General features: G+C 41.3%; 2 protein-coding genes across 2 annotated transcripts; one reads left to right on the forward strand and one right to left on the reverse strand.

The window, feature by feature from the left end:
* Positions 1-1668: 1668 nt before the first annotated feature.
* On the forward strand, positions 1669-12773 carry LOC137187784 (uncharacterized). Its single transcript, XM_067596951.1, has 3 exons — positions 1669-3408; positions 7136-8215; positions 11937-12773. The coding sequence occupies exons 1-2, from the start codon at positions 2305-2307 to the stop codon at positions 8063-8065; spliced, it is 2034 nt and encodes a 677-aa protein (XP_067453052.1). The 5' UTR covers positions 1669-2304; the 3' UTR covers positions 8066-8215; positions 11937-12773.
* mydgf (myeloid-derived growth factor) lies at positions 11791-21305 on the reverse strand. Its single transcript, XM_067596952.1, has 6 exons — positions 20919-21305; positions 19335-19385; positions 19179-19240; positions 18784-18865; positions 15513-15585; positions 11791-13494 (listed from the first exon to the last, which is right to left on the reverse strand). Exons 1-6 carry the CDS (start codon positions 21078-21080, stop codon positions 13415-13417), a joined length of 510 nt encoding a protein of 169 aa, XP_067453053.1. The 5' UTR covers positions 21081-21305; the 3' UTR covers positions 11791-13414.

The following is a 21305-nucleotide window of genomic DNA, read 5'->3' on the forward strand; positions in this document are numbered from 1 at the left end:
GCATCAGAGAACACTTGTTATTTTTTAAGATTTGCTCTCAGGTATTATTTATATAACCTCTCAGGCTGCTACCTGTCCATTTGCACTATTGTATGCTGTATATTTTGTTGTGTTGTGTTTTTAATGATGTGTTGTGCTATGCATTGTTTATGTACTGTGGACAGTAGAATCAATCAATCGATCAAACAGAGAGGTTCAGGGAAGGTTATTTTGTCTAAATGTAATTGACCATTTTAAATGCCTCAATATTGTTATTACTAATAATCTTTAACATCAGGTTTATACCAACACAATAAAGATATAATGCAGTCACACATTTTTAGTTCAGCTTTAATTTATGTTTGTATATGTGTGTTTCTGATCTAATTTTAATTTTATAAAGCACTTTGAATTACTTTTGTATGAGACTGAGCGCCACACATGAACTTGAATGACTAATCATTGTTTCAAAATGAAATTCTGTTTGAAATTCTCATTATGTAAAACCTTTCAAACATGAATATGCAGACACATTCACACAAACACCAACATGCATTCACAGTTACATTTTTAAACACAAACTCATCATCACATAGAGACAGACCTTGGTTGTTCACACATTCGTGCATTCACCAGTATGTCCTGCAGAAAAAGAAGCTCTGAAGGATTAACACTGGCTGCTCTATTACTTCCACTCTTTATCGTTTTTTTATCCAGACTTGCGGTCATTACCGGCTGACAGCAGTCTGTCGACATGTAGGCAGGAATCTTCTTAGCCTGCAGATTACACATAGCCTGGGTCTATTTTCTCTTCCCCCCACGTACCTGTATAGTAGAATATGTCACTGAATGAAGTCATATTTTAACAGGGCACTACCAGAGGAATAGATTGCTATGCTGACTAACAGAATGACAGATGCTTTGAGGGTCTCGCTGCTGAGTGACAGCCAACTGTCAGGGCTTTTGTGTGGCTCTGCTGCTGTCTTTTCATTTTGGATGCTGCCAGAGAGGGAGGGACCCATCCAGCCGCAGCTGACTGAAAAGGCACCTAGGAGGCATCTTTGGGCTTGTCAGACACAAGAAATCTAATCCAGACTGCCAGGAATTGGAATTTGAATGAGAGACCCGAAAATAGCAGCTGTCTCTGCATAATTGGAACAAATGGAAGTTGGATATACTGCAGAAAATAAAACAGGAAAACAACTGGGATGTAACGTGACACGATTTGCTGACAGTTACAATAAGCTGGGGAGAGCCGTGCCACAGGCAGGCTGTTGTTTGCAGCTGGACAGCTTATAGTTTCTGTCAAACTGCTGATCTCTGATCTAGTAGGTCGCAATTATGTGCCCCCCTACTATTCCTCCTCCATCCCTTCCTGCTGCCATCCTCCTTTAAACCCACTCTGGTATCCTAAGCAGCATTTAATTGTGGAGGGTTGAGCTGGGGAGGGAGTAATCAGATGAGAATGGAGGCAGGGGGAATCACGTGGATATACATTGGCTAACGGGGGATTAATAACACTGGCTTGATTGAAGTTCAGCTGCTCTCCCTCCTGGGTTTGGGTAGGGGTGGGGGGAGAGAAAGAGAGTGACAGAGAGGGGAGGAAAAGAGAGGAGAGTAAGACAGAGTTGCAATGACAGAGGATGATAAGGGGTTTCTCAGATGTGATCGGAGAGTAACAGAGAGAAGAGACAGAGATGGGGAGAGAAGAGGGAAATAGAGAAAGGGAGTTAGAGCAGTGAGAGGGAGTGGGAGGAAGAAAGAGCGAGGATAGGAGGCAGCGCAGCGCAGTGCGGGGGGGAGAGAGAGACAGGAAGAGAGAGAGAGAGAGAGATGTAGAGACAGGAAGCCTCCACTGCTACCGAGCCAGTGAGACGCAGGCAGGCAGAGAGAGAAGACGGAGAGAGAGAGAGAGAGAGGCCCTCAGCATCTCTGAGGCCAGCCCAACGAGGGGGTGAGGGGCTCAAGAGCACTACAACGTCGAGAGAGTAGTGGGAGGAGAAGCGGGCACGGAGGGGAAAGAAGAGGGTAAAAAAGCAGGGCGATAAAATCAGAAACAGGCTTCCAACAGCAAAAGGGGAGTGGGTGGGTGGGATCTGAGCCGAAGAGGGGAAAAAGCAGATAAAAGTTTTGGAAACAGAGTAGGAGAGGGAGAGGGAAGGGGAAAAATAACGAAAAGATAGAGCAGATACAGTCCATGTTAATGGCAAAGGTAGGAGGAGATTCATGGAAGAAAAGGAGGAAGCTCTCTGTGTCTCAGGAGTCCTCCTGTTCCTCTTCTGCTTCTTCTTCTTTCTGTGAGGCTGCAAGACATCATCCATCACCATGTTCTCTGACAGCAGGGCTCCAGCGCCTGGGGAGCAGAAAGGCTTCAAGCCTCACGCCCCTCACTTCATCCCGTGGCTGCGCAATAGTCTGAAGCCCCACCACAGCAGTGACCTGGGGCTCAACGGACCATACAAATCCAACTCTGAGGCCCGCAGCAACCTGACCCCGCTGGAGAGAGCCAAAGGGATTGGGTTCTTCTCCATTCAGGGGAAAGACAGAGCAAAGAAGGGTGAGCTTCGGTGTAATGGCGTGGGGATGGCGAGGATGCTGCCAGTGATGCTGAGGGGGCACCACATCCTGCCAGGGAGTCTGGGGAAGCAAAGGGAGGACAGTCCTGCCAGGTGGAACCAGTCTCCAGAGCTGGAACCAGACCCCAACACACAGATCAGCCCAGGGGACGGGCCGCAGGGTCTGGGCAACAGCTCCACTTCTGCCCAGAACAACCACACCTTTGTTAGCAGCCACCTGAGCCTCCTTCATGCGCAGAATGACGCGACTAGCACCACAGTCAGGAAATATGGGCCACTGATGGGACCCCCTCCGGTTTCTGTTCCTGCACTACTGGCTGAGGAGCCAAACTGTAAGGTGCCTGTTGTGGCGTGCATGGAGGACAGGAGGGGGAAGGTGTGGGACTACGCCAGCCACACTATTCGTCAGAGAGACCTCCATTCATCCAGCTGGCTGAGCTCAGACACTCAGGGATTAATCGAGAGGCAGCACGGGTTCAGTTCCAGCTTCAGCTACATCAGCAGGAACTCCCAGAGCCAGAAAGACCTGACAGCGCTGAGGGATCCACCTGTGGAGGGTTTCAACGGCCCCCTCAACGGAGTCACCTTCTCCACAGAGGTTCCACAGAGAGGCCTGAGCTGTACCGCGACTCTACGAGGCCCCAGGAAACCCAGACCGAGCTCAGAGCGCATTGCGGTCCTGGGCCAGAACCAGACATGGGTCCAGCACAAACAAGCAAACAGAGAAGGGGAGTCACAGAGGAAGGAAGCAGGCTGTAACAGAAAAGTGGTCCGAAACCAGATTAAACGAGTGGTGGACAACCTGGAACAGGTTCTTGCAGCGCTGAGGGATGTTCACCAGGAAATGAAAGAGGTAAAAATACAGATTTTTTATTGATTTTTGATTTACTCATAAAAAATAATTAGTAAGAAACAATAAGACAAAAGCTGTTTATTGTCTGATTCATGTTTGGTCTTCACCTATTAATCATCACATTTCTATCTACATCTAAAAAGACAAAATCAGTTCAGAATAGGTACAGAGAAGTTACTGCATCCTCTCACAGTGATTTTTCCTCATGCAGGAAATGTTTGTGCTTGTGCTAAAAACCCTCAAGGGCTTCTACACTTACACTTTAATATGCATTTAAAAAGTCAGCAGCAGGGTTGCATGAATCCACCACAGTCTGCAAACTGTCTCTCCAACTCTCCACCGTCATCTGTCTCTAAGCCTTCTGTATACAGCGCTCGTTCTGAATTCATGGCTACATTTTCACAGAGGTGAATGACACAATAGTTATGCCTCATTTGCCTGATGCTTTCAGAGGTTGCTGAGAAGATGCTGTGTGACTTTAGGCAAAGCAGTCGCTTTCCTCTCTGCATCTTTTTCTGTCTTCCCTCCTCTCTGTTCTCTCATCTCTTCCTCCACTCTCCCTCCTCATGGACAGATGCTGCTCCAGGCACTGCTGGATAGCGTCCGACGCTTTTCATAATCCATTTATGTCTTCAGTACCTCTGCCTCGTATTCCTCATCCAGTAAAAGTGACACGTAAATCTCGCCTCTTGGCATTTGATCTGGGTCTACGTGGTCAAAGCTAAAACCGAGGTAGTAACCTCATGTTCCTGGCTGGGTAGGGGGTGGAGGGTGGGTGGATGGGGGGGTCGGCTGTGCAAGGTTTTGTGTGACAGTGTTAATATAACACTGATGAAAGAGCATACACGCTACACAAAAAGAGGGGAAGGAGGAGGGGAGCAGACAAGACACTGTGATAGAAAAATCCCGAATTTTAACAACAGAGACGACAGATCAAAGGAAGATAAGGCACCCGAGAAGACTTTGGTCGCATATTTATTTCAAAGCCCTGTTTTATCATTCTGTTGCATGAGCAGCAAACCCTCGGTTTTATCTAACAATCAGTCACTGTTATAAAACAGAATTGGAGTGATCCTTTAAAACGTTTTAGACAGACAATACAGATATTACAGCAACATTTAAGACCTTCTCTCTCTTACAACAGGAGAAAAAAAGCATCTCACACTTGAATATGATAGAGATCTTTCTAACAGATCAAAAACTGTACAAGACTCAGAACTTACAGCATGAAACTGAAAGAGTTAAAGGAAATGTCTGAGCTCTAACACTCATCAGCACTACATGAAGACCTGAGGGGTCAAAAAACATTGTTTTTAATAAACACTCTGGGGAACAGCAGCAGAAAACCAGGGTCCCATGCTCTTTTATCTCCTCTGATTCCTGACATTAACAAGCAGCATCTGCCCAGAGTCACTTGATGTGCATATACACGTTGTACTTCAAAGTAATATGAAATGCCTTGCCCAAAAAGCTACAGCAAAAAAAACAACAAAACAAAACAAAACAAAACAACCAAAAAAAAAAACAGGTAATCTTTTGACATCAGCAAGGATGTTGTTGAACACAGAGAACAAAGTAATAATTCATCTGTTCCAGCAGGGGCAGAGGATTTATCTGTGCACATAGAGCAGGTGGAGAGATAGGTCAAACATTTTCCCCGGTGTAATTTTCTCCAATCTTTCCAGCCTCCATCATTGTACACGTGTGTGTGTGTGTGTGTGTGTGTGTGTGTGTCCACCAACCTGACTGTGTCTTTGTGCTGAGCATTTGTGTGTTGTGCATACACTCACATGTTACATGCACTGCACTCATTTCAACATGTGTATGCCTGTGTATGATTTATTATATAGTGTCTATTAGAAGGGAAATCCACTTAAATGTAGTTTACACATTTCCTATAATAGTAATCTCATTCTTTCTGGGCTGAGGTAAACATTTTTGCACTAAGTAGCAGCACGTGTGACATACTTACAGTTACAGATTAGAGCTATACATCTGGTGAGAGGCCATTTCAAAAATGACCCAAATTATAAATGAATACTTGAGAAAACAATAATCAAACTATAATTTAAGATCTTCATCACTATATCAAGGCTACAGTGTTTCTTTATGTTTTCAATTATTCTGTTTTTTTTTTTAACAAGGCTACAGTTTTGTGTTTTCAATTATTCTGTTTGAGTTTTTCACAATGATGTCTCCACTTGGAAGAAAACTCTTTAAATTAATAAGAAACTGTCACAATCAAGTTCATAATTTAAGTAGTTTATCACACAAAAATGTCAAACATTCTCTGGTTCTAGCTTCTCAAATTTTAAGGGTTGTTGGTTTTATCTGTTTTACATAATTGGAAATTGAATATCTTTGGGTTTTGGACTGTTGGTTGGAAAACAACAACCTGAAGTCGTCACCTTGGGCTCTTGGACATTGTAACCGACATTTTTCACCACCCTCTGACAAACAGTTTATTGCAAAAGAATTAGCAGATTAATCAATAAAGAAAATAATCGAAAGTTTCAGCCCTACATTAAAGGAGTACTGCAGTGATTCAGTATTGCACTTTAAATTGGGGGATTCACAAGAGACAGATACAAAAAAAATCAAAATTGAAGCAGCAGACTTTTTGTCCCTAGTAAAAAACACTGTAAAAAAGCACTGGTTTAAACTGGTTATATTTCCCATGATGCAACTTGTTAGCATCTTTTGTTGAAGGTTTGGCCACCTGCACCAAACAAATAAAGGGGGGCATATCACCAGAAGGCACAATCCCCCCCACACAAACAACACAAACAGAGCTGCAGGGAGTACTGTGGTGTTCAGGTTTATTTTCACGTGAATTAAATGAAGATTGCCCTGACAGAGAGATGAGATTTCTATGTTGCCAGATTTCACGAGAGTGCATTGCAGAGACAGAGACAGATCTTGAACAAAGTTAATTTTCTCCTAATTTGTCTGTCTGAAAAATGCCATTTTAGTGTCAGAATGTTTGGAAGATATGTGACTTGTGAAAAATAGGTCCAATATTTACTTTGATGACAATTGGACGAAAGTATCGGTAATAATCTGTGCTCACGTTCACTTCTCCCATTGGAGTAAATAGACTCAGGACCTGCCATTAGTCTCCTAAAGGGGCAGGGCAGTGGCGAAACCCAGGTGACACAGATACAGGAAATGACGCTGTCTCCTTTCTGAACCGTCTCTGGCTCAACTCAGCGTCACTTCTTCTTCCTCTCATGTTGGCTGAAAGCAGACTGGACACTATAGTGACTCACTATTGCCTCTAGAGGTACAAAGTGGTATTACAAGATAGGACAGGCTGGGGCTAGCTGGTTAGCATTCTAACTTCAGTAGATATCTCTGCAACACAATACATAAATGTTTTTGACATAATGTGAAAACTGTTATTTCTTCACATTCTGTTGATAATTTTAGTAAATTTTTCAATGTTTTAAATAAAATTTTCTGGTCAAATCTTACATAGTGCACCTTTAAACACCCATATCTTTCAAACTTCACAACTCCAGTTTGTTTGACATCATAGTGATGTCATCAGGGTAATTTTCTCAGACTAGAACGCTTCAGAGTCACAGAGAACATTATAAAATTGTCTCTAAATACTGAGTAGTGCTACTTGTGACATGTTGAGTGACCCTCATGTAAAATCAGTGGAGTGCCCTTTTTCATTTGATCACATCTTTTTATTCATCACCATATTGTGTGTATTTTCTAGGTTGTGCAGCAGATCGACCATCTAACCTCGTCCATTGATCTGAATGAGGAGGAGCAGCAGCAGCACACTAGAGGAGGAGACAGAAGCCCCAGTTCAGGTTCCAGCTCCAGCGAGGTGTTGGTGGGCAGCACTCATCAGAGGCCCTCAGAGCCTGAAGACCAGCCAGGAACCACACACTCATCTGGCACCCTCAGGAGAAATCATCGCACCAGGAGCCAATCTCCACCAAATGTGCAGATGTGCCCAGTAAACTCTGGATTTTCATCAGAGAAGACTCGAACTCATTGGCTCACCAGTAGTCTCCCTTCGGCAGTTTCCTCAGTTAAGATAAGCAACCCACCTCAACTCCAAAACCTCACCTCTCATGACCTTACTTTGTCTCCCCAAAGAACCCTCCTGGTTCGGCCTCCCACTCCTGGTCTCTCCCCTCTAACAGTAAACCTCCATCACTCCAGCAGCCCTGGTTCTCAGCCTCATTCCCCTGGTCACTGCTCCTCTATCGGGGTCAGCCCTGTCTCCCCTCCCTCCCCTCTGTCTCCAAAGTCTCATCCACCCCCTGCCCTTAGCCCTTCTGTCATCATAGAGACCAAAGTCGGATCTTACCAGACCCCACAAAGCGACCACCCATCTGCTGGTCCGCTCTGTCCATCACTGACCCAGCCTCCGTCTGCCAGCTGCCCACCCACTGACTCAGAAACTCAAACTGTGTCCAACACCGACAGAGAGAGGGGAGCATCCTCAGCAGGGCCTGTTCAGTTGTGCACCACCCCCGCGGCCACAGCTAAACCAACTGCAGCACAGGGCCGCAGAGGTCGCAAGCCTCCGCCGTACCCACACCACAAACTCTCTGAACAGACAAAGAAAGTCAAGGAGCCCCGCAAAGCTCCTCCATACCCCGAGAAAAGAAGACTGCTCTCGACCACAGTGTGAGACAAATGCAGCAGGAGGGGGAGGCTGATCGAACAGAGCCATATTCACAGCACCAGCCACGAGTCTGCAAGAGCGGAGAGTGATTTAAGGCTCGCCAAGTTGAGCTGAGACCAAGTTTCCAAGGTGACAGGACTTTAGACGCAACTTGGGGTGAGTATGCTAGGAGAAACAGCTTGGCTTAGCTCTCCTTCTCTTCAAATCTCTTGAGGACATATGCTGAACATACACAGGGCATCATAACATCTGTCTGGGTTAATGTGATGGTAACAAGAGCCCCTGTACAGATGCTCACTTTGCACCCCACCTCTCACACTCCCACAGATTGCACAGTTAAAAAGGGCAAAGGAAGAGACCTAATTAGTCAGAAATATGAAGGAAAGTGCAATTATTGCAAGATGACAGGAAAAAGTAAGACCTTATTACTTTAGAGCACTTCAATCTATGAAGCCAGACACATTCACTCTCATGTATCAGCATTGTTTGGGTTAGATAATTGCTTTCAGGAGTCGTGATGGTATAACAAGAACTCATGCGGGGGAAGCGACGCCAGAGATCTGTGGAGATTTGGAGACAAAAAAGGTCTCATAATATGAGAAACTTAGCGAGGCCAGATAAGAAGTGAGCAGGCCGAGTGGCCTCGAGCTGACTAGGTCAACATCCCGGCACCTGGGTGCACGTCAGGGGAGACAAGAGGCAGCTGGCCATTCGTTGTACCCTTCACTGGGCCCCTGGTGTTACAAAAATCCCATCTCCTTTGCTGCCTCTGGCTTGACCGACCCGGCCACAATCTCCATCTGTTCCCCTCCAAACGTCAGGAGATGCAAAGAGAGAGAAATAGGGGGCAGGTGTGTGAGAGAGGAAAGAGAAAAAAAAAGAGACACTGGAATGCCAGACGGAGTAAATCAATGGCTCATTCATTCATGTTGTCCTCTCTGAAATGTGACTGTAGTTCATTTCAATGCCTTCATGCCTTCTTAAAGGATAAAGCTGGTGTTATTCCATATTTTTCTTGTCAACAAATCAAGTGAAAAGATCAAAACCAACAGTGTGTTAATCCGTCTCTCAATACTTTATGACTTTCCTACCTGTCTGTGACACTCAGACTTAAGCCCAATTGATCCTCCTGAAGAAGTAAATCTTTAAAAGAAAAAGTCTCACAAATCTGTAGTTTCATTTTTAGAACAGCAGTAATTTTCTAAAACAGCAGGACACTAGAGGAGGAAATAGTGCATTTGGCGGTGAATAAAATATTAATAAACGATGGAAGACTGAGCTATCAGGCTTTTGATACCAAGAAAATACTCGTTGGTGTTTGTCTTTTTGTGGGATTTGTTGACATTAAGAAAAACATAGAACATCACAGTTTTCTGCTTAAACATGAGTCTACAGCTCTGTGCAGCTGTAAGGCACAGAGGTGCTTTGAGGTAAATGCTAACGTCAGCATGCTAAAATGCTCACCATGACAATGTTTAACATTAATGATGTTTAACTTGCTAGTTTGTTTACTATGTTAAGCACCTAAGTTTAGGGTGTTACATAGCATGCAAACATTTGCTAATCAGCACCTACCACACAAAGTACGGCTGAGGCTGATGGGAATGTCATTAGTGTTGCATCAACCAAAGTATTGGACAAAGTCAGAAGGAATACTCTGAGGATTATTGAGTTATTACACAGTAAAAATCACTGGGTCAAAATTTTACCCAGTTTGAGTCAATATAGCACCAGTACAACATTACAACACAATACAACAAGGTTTACCCAAAAGTAATTTTGACCCAGTACACACAACAAACATTAGCCTAAAACTGTCACAAATGTATTGTTTCATATTGTTTTAAGTTATTATCAATCAATAACAAACCATGACATGTAAATTTAAGTAAAGTAGATTATCTAGTTTGTGTAAATAACCCAACAGTAAATTAAAAAATAACACTAAAACACCAGGTGCTCAAGCAGTAAAGACTGATAATTACACCTTGAGGTGGATGGGCAGAACATGCCTTTACTTGAAGTTTGCCAACTTTTATGTAAACGGTGTCACGGCTCTTGATATTGTCGTATTTGTCGTCAGTGGCTTTCTGGGTAATATTAACCCAGTTTTGTGTTGGTGCCTGCCCCAAATTGAGTAAATTTTGACCCAGTGATTTTTAGTGTGTACAATCCCTCCTGTGGTGAACATGAATTTCTGTACCAACTTTCATGGCAATCCATCAAATAGTTGTCAAGACTTCACTCAAAACCTGCTGGCTGGTTGCACGAGATGAAAAGTCAGCAGATCACCAAAATCAGTAGGATTCATAATCTTGGGACTATAAATGTGTACAAAACTTCATGCTAATCTATCTATTATTTTTAAAAGAATATCTTTATTGAAAGTATGACATGAATACATTATCATAGGAGAGTAAAGACTACATGTTTTTCCCCCCAGAACCCTCCTGTGTTCATCTCTTCTCCCTCCAAATCCATCTGAGAGTTGTTGACATTGTTCTGTACCAAAGTGGTGAACCGACCAATGAATGAAATGGCGTCCCCTACTACAGCGCTAGTGTGATTAAAAGTGTTTCTTTATTTAATGCACGCCATCATAATCTAAGCCAGTGTTTGGCAGCATCAAGTGTACATATTTTCCTGATGCTTGTACTGTAGATGAAAAGTTGAAAGTAAACATCTCTACTGGTTCCAGATGGTAAACAGTAGTGACATATGGGCACAGAGGCAGCTCTGAGTCTCAGAGACAGAGTGAACTGGTGCTGAATAAAGAGCTATTGTGCTTCAGAGACTCATTACTCAACGGAACAACCATCTTATGAGAAAAGTGTCAATTCTTCTTTCCCCACAAGGCCACAAACAGAGTTTGTTATAGTCACAGCTTTGCTATAAGATGCTTTACTTACAAGTAGGAGACTCTGTGGGAGTTTTTTGGCACGGCCTGTCATGTACATGATGTTGTTGTTGAAACTCAGCTCTTCCAAAGTGCTACTAACACAATAGAGTCTGTCAACATGAAATCCTGACGTTTCATAGTTACAGTCATGGCTATATTTTACATTTAAGTACTGGTAAACCGCATGGTTTCAATAAAACATGGCAGTTCCTCTATCATAAAATTCAAACCAACTGATGCCAATTTGAGGACAATCAAGATTACTGATTTTCTTTTGGCTTAACATAAAATGAATAAATCCCTCCTGACTCTATATCTCTATAAGCCAACAAAGATCAAAGCCCTATACATTCCCATATGCGCCGCTGGATTTAGTAGATCCTCACTGCAAAGCCTTTTCCCCCCAGAAATTAAGAAGAAACAATGGAAACTCTTTATCTCATGGAAACATTTATCCGAGGACAATATATGGTAATTGAGTACGTTTACAGAATACATTTTCTTCATAATGCCTATTTTAATATATAAGTTTCATATGAGGTCTCATTTGTATGCTGAGAAACTGGCTTTTTTATATGCTGCATAAAAACTGAGTTTAAATTAAGAATATATTAGTGCTAGTGCTAAAATTGCTGTTACTTTGGACAGATATGACAGGGGCATATAAATGCTCTCCGCATGTTCGCTGTGGCCCGGCGGTGACAGTGCTCAGAATATTTAATGTGTCTTCGCTGGCACTCAAATTTCTCCTTACTTTTCATGTTTACCCTTTAACAAGGCTGTGGGAGGTTCAATCAGATTATGACTGACATAACAAACCAGAAACAGTGAGTTATCTCCAGAACACTGACAACGCGTCTTTATTGAAACATCCATCACGTATCATCATTAATCAGAAACCATCAAGAAAGTAGAAAAAAAAAAAAAAGAAAAGAAAATAAGTAACATCTTGTGTGTTTTTTTTCTATTCTGGCTCAGCATCTGGACGTGGTTATTTCCTGTTGTGTGACCCCAGAGGGAGCTTCGTCGGTGACAAAAGGGACACAGGCGTCCCTGCTGAGCATTTCCTCGAGCCATGACGATCACCTCTAGACAGATGAGAGAAACCGAACCCAGACCCAAACAAAGGTACGAGTCTCACAAGTAATCCCACCACAGAAACAAATCAGCAAAATCCTCAAATCTGAAATCAATCCACCAGAACTCGTCCTGTGGACACTTGTGCGGATCTAAAGAGGGCTGGATCAATGTCAGGAAGATAAAGGCAATCCTACTCGCTACATAAGAGAGCAGAGACAGCGGGGAGACGAGCAGGACGCGTAATAATGATGTACTTCAGAAACCTGCGCAGGATCCTCGCTGATCCACACATGTGGCACTGAAGGATGAAAGCAAAGGGTTCAATAAGGGCTCAGGAATATGTGATGGCATCTATACCAGCCAAATGTGTGTGCGCACTCTATATTTGAGTATTTTTGGGTTAAAGCTCAAACAACGTTAGCGTGAAGTCATTGAAATACTTTAAAATTAGAAAGGAGAATATTACAAATAAGGGATTGGTGCAGCACCTGCTACTCGTGTCTAATTAAAATGATCACAATTTAGGTCATTTTCACTAAAATAAAAAACATTTATTCCCATTACTTTGTCATATTTTCTAAACTTGGGAATTTTACAATGAATTCACATTTACACTGTTTAAGATTTATCAAAAAAATTGCAAAAATACAGTCATCATGTGTATATCTTTCTCTTAATATCATGTTATGAAGCTGCTATCTGCTGTATTACAAGTATCCCTTCTGGCCAAAAACATAACAAAAACCTATCACAAGTAGTACTCATTGATGATTGAGAGCGAGGGGGGGGGGGATCAAATGCACTGCTTATAGTTATCTGGAGCAGATGAAGATAAACAGAAAGATGAAGAAACAGACCGAGGTTTTTCTCCTCAACAGCGGCTCAGAACAGGGAGAGAGATTGAGGAATATGTAATTGTTTATGTGTGTGCGATGATATTGGGGATTACACAAGATGGATAAATCCCTCCCTACTCTAAATATGTTATCTATACTCTATAAGCCCCCAGTCTCCAATCCTCTATATACATTCACTACATCACCAGTGGATCAGAACAGATTTATTCTCTGTAAGTCTTATAGCTTCAGAATCAACTACTGTATGGAAGCACTTTCTCTTATGGCAGAATTTAAAGTAGGACTATTTTTTTGAGGGTAAATCCGGTGTTGTAAGAACATACCAGGTGATTAATGTACTGACATACAAAGTGTTTCCAAGACAATATCATCATCCAACTTCAATTTTTTTGGTTGTTACTCAGGAAGAACTCCAAATCCATCCTTCATTGAGCTGTGACACACAGGCTCAACTCAGAGCTCCCTCGAGTGCTCTGATTGGTCAAAACACGACCAAAGCCAAGTCAGACTCCCGGCCAATCACAGCTCATCGTGTCGTGTCCGTCCGATGGCAGTCAGTTTCGAGAGTTGAGCGTTGAACTTTCCGCTTGTGTGGGTCACTAGAAGTCAGAGAGGAGGGAAAATTACCGTCAGAGACGACGTTAAAAACAAAAAAAAGGACACACAGAGTCACTAATGCAACCTAATGAACCTGAAACCTGCCGGCATCGTCATCCAACTGCACAAGCAGCAGTTTCAGACCTGCAGTTCCAGTCAAACCTGCACGGCCCATTGGCAAGGAAAGTTACCGCAGCAGGAGATGTAGATGTGCTCCATCTACAGGTAAACATAGTAGCAGCTGCTGCACTTTCAACACTCGTAACACCTGCAGGCAATTAGTGCTTTTTGTGGCTGCTGCATGTGTGTGTTTGAACTTTACACATTAAACCTGAAATGGGTAATAATTTTGTTAATTGGAGCATTTTCTTCTGCTAAATTCTGATCATTACTTTTTATTTGTCCAAAGAAAAATAAAGATCAAAAGAAACAATGAAAGAATAAAAGAAAAATAGTTACTCAGGTTGACTAAATTCTGTCTTTACTTGATATGATGATACTTGAACTATAAACTGAGGTTTTAGTAAATTAATTCAATATTTGTTGTTTATTAGTAGAAAAAATATTTTTTTCTTGATTGGTTACTGTACAAAGAGCACTTAGACTTCTGTCTGATGTCTGAAAATGTGAAGTTGAGCTCACAGATAAACAGAAAGGAAATAAAAAGTACTTTCATTAACACAATCTTAACATTTGTGTTTTACAGCCAAAAGCTGAACTGCATTTATATTTGTGTGTCTGGTGGATGTTTGTGCAACAGAATTATGTTTCTATATACAAATAATTTTTATTTTAGCAAACAGGTGGCGCCTGTGTTGAATGTTAAACCTCAAAACCACACACACGCAACACTCACTGCTACTATGCAGCACAAATGTTAAAAATGCAACTACTGTCAAAATGTCAACTACTAGCAGCGTATTGCTGCCACCATTACAAAAAAAAGTGTCATTTCTCGTTATAACAAGAAACTTTCCTCATTTGAACACAATTCTTTTCATATTGCAATAAGATAGTTTCATGTTGTAATGACCAATTTTTCTCATAATTACTAGCTGCATTATTCTGTTTTAACAAGAAACGTTTCTTGTGGTAACAACACACAACTTCATCTTGTTATATCACTAAATGTTCTCATAATTCTTGTAATTGACTTTTTCTAGCTGATGTAGGCAACAGTATCATCTCTTTAGGCACTGACTGTCTTGTGTTAACAACATATGGAAGTTTCTTGTTATGACAGTTTATCATGTTATAACAAAAAGTTTGCTTTAATGAGATACATTCATTTTATGACATGATAAAGTTTTGCGATATAACAAGATAGGTGGTGGTGGTAAGTTGTTATTTCAAGAAAAGTTTCTTGTTAAAACTGAATAATTTGGCATCTAATAATAATGAGAAAAGCACGTCATTATAATTTGAAACTATCTTGCTACAACGTGAAAAGGATCTCATTAAAATGAGAAAAGTTTCTTGTAATAACAAAACACTGAGTAAATATTTTTTGTCATGGTGGCAGCAGTACTAGTGGCTCCCCCTTGTGGAATATCTGCAGTCTGCGAACGTGCAGGTTTGTGAGAGAGTTACAAGCCGGTTCATTGATTTTCGTTACATCTAAAAACCCATTTACCTTCTGTGTTTAAGGAGTCTATCGCTAGAAGTCATGACTGGAAGTGTTTTCCACAGATGGGATTATCTTTAAGTCTGTGATAGTCTTTGAGTTTTGGAGTCTGTGAGTGTCTAATTGCTGTTCAGTGTGTCTTGTCAAATCCTGCTAATCACAGTCCGGAACTGAAGCCACGGTGGGGATTTGTGCAGAAACTGAATAACAACAAATAATGCTACAGGGACGAACAGCATCCCACTCACAGCTGGAGCGTACGCTTTAGAGGGAGATCAGTGGGAAACTCGCAACGTGATGGAGGGAGGCAGAGAGAGGGAGAGAGAGGCAGAGAGACATTGACATGACAAGCAGAGGGAGCTGATTGAACACTAGGAAATTCAATCAATTTCTCACCTGTTGAGTCTCCTACGGTAAATTCCTCCGGCTTCAAAGGCACGTCACTCTGTCCCGCCGCCGCTGTCTGCGACTGGAGACAGCAGAAGTGATGAAGAGGAGGGGGGGAGGAGGAGGAGGACAGGGAGGAAGACAGGAAAAAAAAAAACAAGGAGAAAAATAAACAAAACAGGATGAGAACTGTCTGTTGCGACGAAATTGCAACCCGGGGGAAGTGGGAGGGTGTTGACGACAAGGTCAAGGAGATGTTGTGTGGGGGGTGGGTGGCGGGAGTGTTTGTTTGTTTGTGTGTGTGTGTGAGGTTATTTTTATCCCAGTCATTTAGCGAAGTTACTTTCTGTGCGTTTGTCTTCTACTTGCAGGGCACGGAGCCAGAGCGGGAGGAGGAAACGTGCGCTCTCACTAATGACAGTGTGTCAGGACTGTCCTTGCTGGGGGAAGGAGGCGTGTCAAGGTGTGCTTCACTTCACCGACGACCACATCAGACACGGCAGACCTCCGCTAAGTGACTGAGCTCAGAGAAGAGTCTGGACATTAACCTTCCACGAAACATTATACGCAAAGACACGACTCTCAGTTTGACTTCCAGAACAAAATAAAGTTTCAGTGTCACTTTTTCTCTGCCTGCGGTTAGTTTGTCGAAGATGATGCAGGCTTGGATGTACAGTAGTTCAAACCATCATTCATGGATCTAAAAATGTACAGGTAAATGTGGAGCAAATTATTGGTTTCCATGGAGACATAAGTATTAGCGGAGTTGATGTAGACAGCAGATTGCAAGTGATTGCATGCTTTGTTCAGTTGTACTCAGGACTGTGTGGTCAAGCACATTCTGCACTGCTCCGTCTCTCGGAAGATGACAATTAATGTTGTGTAGCCAGATTTCTGAAAGCTAACGGAGGTCTAAAGAAAATCTCGTCACAATAATTTCAGAAAACTAAACTTTAAAAAAATCTTGAAGCAACGTTATTGGCCATGAGTTTAGTATAAGCAGTGTATGAAACCAGCAAACAGGTTCTTCGAAGCATAATTTCAACAGATGAAGTAAAACGTATTTCTAACTGACATTTATGCTTCACGAGACGGAAACAAGAGAAAAGTCTGTCTGGTTGAGTTCGGTGACGCCTGATTCTGTTTGTGAATCATAACATTTTAAATGACTACAGACTGTCCAGAACCAAGAGACACGATCACATCACACCTGTTTCAGCCTCTTTACATCGGCTCCCTGTTTGTTTTAGGACTGATTTTAAGATTGATGACCTTTAAGGCTCTTCATGACCTGGCTCCAGATTGTGGTTTAGACCTTTTAATCCCTTATGAACCTTTGTGTAGTTTGAGATCCTCGGGCAGAGGTCTTCTGTCTCTTCCAGAGATCAGAATGAAAACTAAAGAGTCTTTGCCATCAGGGCCCCGAGGATCTGGAACGACCTGCCCGAGGAAATAAGGCTGTCTGCTTATTTTACTGGATTTTGTTTTTAATTTCATGTTTATTATTTTCAATTTTGCGTTTCACTCCCTTTGTGTTTTATAATGTGTTTATTTTTTTTATAGCTTTTAGTTTGTTTTAATCTCTGTGTTTTAAATGTTTTTATTGTAAGCACTTGTAACTGTTTTGAAAGGTGCTATATAAATAAAGTTTTTTATTATTATTATTATTAAATGTTCTTTATTTTTCGTACTGTAAACAGATATAATAAAAAAGATCAACAACACCTGAGTCTGTATCTTAATACATTCTGACTTTCCTGCCCATTTGTTCGTTTTTAAGATACTTTCATTTTAGAAAAAGGCTCAAAAGTTTCCTAAAAGAACTGGGAACTGTAGTTTTTAGTAAATAATGTATTTGTTGGGGATGATTTTCACCTACAGATTTGTTGCACCTGTGTGTGTTTCCAGCTGCTTTTAATATTTTTTGGACAATAATGGACGTCTATGATGAAGAAGAATAGGCTTCATCAGGTTTTGGCTACACATGCAATATTTGTTAGTGATCAATTTATTTTTGGCTTTGTTCTTTTCGTGGTGTAAGTAAAATACAGAATAGCACCAGACTTATCCTTTAAGCTGTACCCTAACACGCTCTATTGGGGCTGCAACTAATTATGATTATTTTCATTGTCGATTAATCTGCTGATTATTTTTCTTGATTAACTGTAGTCTATGAGTTGTCAGAAAATAGTGAAAAATATGCATTATAGTTTCCCACAGCTCAAGGAGATTTATTAAAATGTCTTGTTTTATCCGACCAACAGTCAGATATATTTGGTTTACTGTCATGTCACGACACATAAAAGCAACAAAACTTCAAATTTGAGAAGTAGATTTTTTTTCTGCACTCTTGTTTAAAAAATGACTAAAATGATTATTTAATTATCAAAATAGATGATTAATTTTCTGTTGATCTAACTAACTAATTAATTAATTGACTAATCATTGCAGCTCTTTATTGCATACAGATACACTGTATTACATGCATATTATATTCATGTGTGTTATTTTACATGTAAAACAGATTTTTTTATCTGTAGTTTCAGAAGCAGCAGAATCCATCTCACACAAACACTCTAGAAAGGTAAAGTTAAGCCTGACAAAGTGTTGCTGTTCTGCTGGTGTATAGGTGGATCGTTTATTATTTGCAGGCAATGCAAAAATGGTCATCAACTGTGTTTTGCCTCGATTTTCTGACACTTGTGCAGACTCTGTAATTTCTAAACTCTGAAACGATTTTTAGGCACAGGAGAAGCTTTAATCTCAACACTGACGGGGTGCCTGACACATCCCAGGTAATATCAAGGAAACGCTCTCATTACAGTTTGTCTTTGTTAGGCAGTAATGTCCTGTGAGCTCTCTGCTGTCCGACACAAGCTCAACTCCAACTAATCACACAGCAGGAGAAAAGCTGAGGAGCTAAAACTGAGAAGAAAGTTGATCATGTGTTCCACCTGCAGTGTTATAACTGGAGCCTGCAGGTTGTGGTGCGATTTGTCTTCCAACAAATTACAACAGTGAGGACCTCGGCTGTGCATTGATCAGTTTAAAGAAAGACATGCATTTAATTAATTTCATTTTGTTTATGTCTGAACAACATCGAAACAACAGTGCTGCCTTTCAAACTGACACACAAGCTCTAAGATATAATTGGCTGATATATAGGCCACATTGTATGTGGTTACCTTAACACAAGAGTTTTAAAAAAAAGAGTTTCTGTGGTGTTATATGAAACCCAGCAGCTACAAAAGAAGAGCACCAGTGTTTCTTTTATACTTACGTATGCATTGGCATATTCGATTTTGGTTCCCTTCAGTTCTGCTTTGAACTGAGTGAAAAACAGGTATGATTTCCCCTGAGGCCTGACAGGAATGAAAAAGGAATATTTGTTATCAACATTAAGTTATTTGCATACATTCATACACTTATTAAGTCAGACATGAATAACTTAAACCATATTGTTAGAAATTGTTGTGTTATTTCTCTTCTCGTCTCTTCTGTGACTGTCATGATGAGCTAAAATCAAAGAATGACTCAGTGGAAACAGAGACAGGCGAGACAGATTGTTACTGATGACACGCTGGTCGTCAGGGTCACTGAGCTGAAGCTGAGACTCTGTATCCTCTGTGTGTGCGTGTGTGTGTGTGTGTGTGTGTGTGTGTGGGGTAACCTCACCTCCACACAGAGCAGGAAAACAGTCTGTCGTCATCACTCAGACCAACACTCATCAGCCATTGCTGTTTGGCACAAAAACAGAAGAATATTTAAGCACAAAACTCGCTGTAATTAAATATCAATAACGTGATGCTGGACAGAAACAGAGACACTCACCTCATTGGTTCCTCCTTGTGAGGCGTACGTGAATGAGCATTCATACTCCTGCTGTAAGAAGACAGCGTGTTAACTTTAGTTTTAATCAGAGCTACAAAAAAGTATTTCAATGACAATTTGCATTAATCGTGTGTGTTTGTGTTTTGGTTTAAGTGTCAGGGTATGAAGGAGAAATGTTTTTGAGCTATTTTCTATTTAAAGGGATCAGTATGCTTCAAATGAGGGGCTCATCAGATCATCTAACAGCATCTAAAACTCCCTTTTTTGAAGGCGGTATAAGTCAGCTGCATCTAATAGACAATCTAACAATAATGCCCCCTTGTGCAGAGATTGTCCAGGCATGTGGAGGTCAGAAAGCAGGCAGAACTTCTCTCTCACACTCTCTTTTTTCATTCTTCGCACAACTGCTTCTGTCAGTTTTCGTGTGTATAAATTGTCCAAATGTGTGCGCTGTTATATCCATGTTATGAACCACAAAGACACACTTTCATGCAAGTTTCTGACTTTGAATGAGGCCATTTGGGACAGGTATAATAGGCATATTTAGACACGTTTGGATGACAGATTTAGTCAGATGAAGTAGTTTAATTGTTAAAATGCAACTAGTGTTAACTAATTTGTTGATTAACCAATTAGCTGATCCAAAGAAAAGTCATTGATTTGATTTCTTTTAATGCTCAATTCATTGTGTTTGTCATTTTTCAAGCAAATATACTAAAGATAATTAACATTTTGCAGTTTCATAAAGGGAAATATCTGTACTTCAGATTATTTTACATTAATTGGACATCACTTTGACCTCTGACACAGAGGCATTAAAAAGTATTATTAACTTTCTTAATGGCTGCATATCATGAAAGTGTGCCAGCTCAAGGGCTTTAGTGTGAGGGCTCAACCCAGTAAGCCACAGCAGGTTTGCTGGGTTATTTAAATGGGCAGAGCTGTCATTACATCTGTTGCACCTGTGTGTTTCCTGCGATGACAAGTCAAAATGACTGTTGTGTAAAACTATTGTGATGGTTGCTTGTTACTATTTTTGCCTATTTTATGGACTGATTAATTAATGGACAAAAATAATCAATGGATAATAATAAAGCGTTTAGTTGATTTTTTTAAGTTATTTTGTTATTTTAAATTTTTTCTTTAGTTTTAAACAATACAAACCAGTGTGTCAGTATGTGAAGCTCTCAGCCAATCAGAGGAGCCGTTGTGGCAGCGACGCACAGCGACGTGGCAGCTGCTCAGAGGCTGTGTCGTCATCACGCTCAGACGCTCAGTATGTAGTTTTTTCACTTATGTTGTTTTAATTAGCAAATATGTTGAATCTGACACCGATTAATGAATGAGACGCACCGTTTAAACATACAGTGAAGCTCCTCGTGTGTTTATTTGGTGTTATTAGTCGGTTAACTGTTGATTAATAAGGAACAATGGAGTGAGTTTGCCTCCATGCACATTTACAGACTCATGTAAACGTTTAGATGTGTTTTAACTGTCGCTATGTATCCGGGGGAGTTTGAAAATGAAAAAATGCAAAAGCAAACTGTATGAAATGACAGATAATAGTTAAATACAGTCACTTACAATGCCCTGGCTGAACGTGTGCACCACTCCTCCCGGTTTCACGTTGAACTCCACCGTCTTCGTCCGTTCAGCTGACGCGCTGACCGGGACACAGGCTGATATCAGCACGAAGACCAACACAGCTGCTAAATTCACAGCACAAAAGTTATTCAGGCTCTCCATCTCTTCCTCCTCGGATTTGGGTACCCCGGGTTACCTGGTGTCCCGTCGACGGTCAGTGTCGTCACACCAGGAAATCACAAAAACCAACCGAAAACTGTCGTGTCTAGACGGTAACCCTGGATTGACGAAACTCTCCCGCTTAAAGCTATTCTTGTCTCGCTGTTTATGATGTGACAGTTCTGTGGTTAAGGTCTGGTTATGTTTAGGCACAAAGGACACTTTGTT

The sequence above is a fragment of the Thunnus thynnus genome, chromosome 8 (genome assembly GCF_963924715.1).
Source record: "Thunnus thynnus chromosome 8, fThuThy2.1, whole genome shotgun sequence".
NCBI lineage: Eukaryota > Metazoa > Chordata > Actinopteri > Scombriformes > Scombridae > Thunnus > Thunnus thynnus.